At 38.5% G+C, this 1,777-nt stretch overlaps 1 protein-coding gene across 5 annotated transcripts in view; it reads right to left on the bottom strand.

The window, feature by feature from the left end:
* The window catches only part of LOC119589152, a 28,879-nt gene that overhangs the window by 12,329 nt on the left and 14,773 nt on the right, over window positions 1-1,777 (bottom strand). For all 5 annotated transcript variants that reach the window (XM_037937729.1, XM_037937727.1, XM_037937728.1 and 2 more), the window contains one exon: window positions 537-653. In XM_037937729.1, coding sequence (XP_037793657.1) covers window positions 537-653 — 117 coding nt within the window. The remainder of the gene's footprint in view (window positions 1-536; window positions 654-1,777) is intronic.

Here is a 1,777-nt window from a genome sequence, read left to right as displayed (position 1 = left end):
AAAGCCTTATGTCTCATGCTACTCCCTCTCACTCAGTCTCTGAGGCCTGTCTGTCTGTCTACCTAACAGTCTGTCTCCACCCCCCCCTCTCTCTTTTTTTTCGGCCAGCGCTGTCTGCCTGTCCCTATTATTCTGTCTTTCTATTTCTCTCTCTTCGTCTCCAAGTCTCTGCCTGTCTGACTATGTGTGTGTCTCTACTCCCCCCCCCTACCGCCTGTCACTGGAAGCAATCACTCACGCATCTAAATTTCAACTTGAAAGTAGCTGGCCACTTCCATCAAAGTTACAGCCGACGTGTAATACTCAAATACCACGTCATTTCCTTATACAGTTTGGGCAATCTATTCTCCGTATTTTTATTATTCTTAAAAATATGATCATGATGTCGTCAAATATATATAAACTAACACATTACTGTATAGCTTATCAGTATGTGCACGTCTGATACACAGCTGGATACTAATGTTTTAAACAAGTGTCCTCATAAATTTTCAATAATTTAGATAAACAGAGGAAAAGAAAACGCACAAACTTACCCCGTGTTCCACCTGGTCGATGCGTCGAGACAAAATTTCAAACATGCCAAGTAGTTTCCTGTCAGCCATGGGGATGTATGAGCCGAAATTCATATCCTCGACTGACATATTAAACACCTGCGGAAGAGGGGACCTTACTTCATTATGCATATTATTGGGGATTCATACCCAAAACTTATCACAGGTTAAATATGACATGTATAAGTTCCATATATATGTACGAATCGTTAAGATGAAACCGGCTTCAAAACATTGCTGCGGGATCGTGAAAAGCTAACTCTTGTATATTCGTTCATTTCGTTGAAAAATGCGATTTATTTATTATTGTGCTTTCAGTAAAAAATGATATGACTATGAAAATTAAGAAAGAAATTAGAATTACTGAATATTGCTGCATTCGTACTTAGATTTTGGAGGTTAATGAAAAATATGAATTATTCTTACTTTACATAGTCCCTGAGCTAAGATATGTATATATTTCAATGCTGTTCTCCATTAGTAAATGTAGTTCTTAAAAAATGACTCGAAAAGATTTTACATTAAACATTTATGCCATAATATCTGAATATCGATGAATACAGCAAATACATACCTCAGTCCCCCACTCTCGAGGTTAGTTTTCTTTTACGAAAGAAAATGAGGCAATTACCGGAACTAAACTTTCAGAGATCAGTATTTCAAGGACGTCATATATTTGAAGTACCAAAGTTTAGCTGAAAACGCCCATAAACTCAGAGAACCTATGAGAGAAAGTGAGATTAACCACGTACAATTTCCATGTATCATTCTGCAGACGTGGCTCTCTCTGAATAACATTTCTAGGAGTGACAATGGTTAAAATATAAGCTACTATGTCAGTATAATTTCTCCCTAGGATACAGCGGAGGTGGCAATATCGAGTAAGATTTTTATACATGACACCCAAACGCAATGTTTTCCTCGAGACATCGGCCACGCGGAATTTCGTTCAATGCAGTCAAATGAATCTTTCAATGATCTTGCAGACTATGGCAGTTGTGGAGTACGAAGTCATTAACTTGCTGGCTAATTTGTGCAACCGTATTCCGTCTCTGCCACATGTCTAGGCGTTAATTAAGGAAGGTTGAAGACCTGAAATGGCCGTCGGTGAGTTGTAGGCGGGATAATTAATATTTTTTCTAGTCCTGTAATCGTGCCGTCCACAACGTATCTCCCAACTGACTTAATTCGGAATAACCAATAGGCATCGATGTTGTCATCGT

The sequence above is a fragment of the Penaeus monodon genome, chromosome 25 (genome assembly GCF_015228065.2).
Source record: "Penaeus monodon isolate SGIC_2016 chromosome 25, NSTDA_Pmon_1, whole genome shotgun sequence".
NCBI classification, from domain to species: Eukaryota; Metazoa; Arthropoda; class Malacostraca; order Decapoda; family Penaeidae; genus Penaeus; species Penaeus monodon.
Note: the sequence above shows the minus strand (reverse complement) of the source record. Positions and strands in the feature narration are given on the sequence as shown.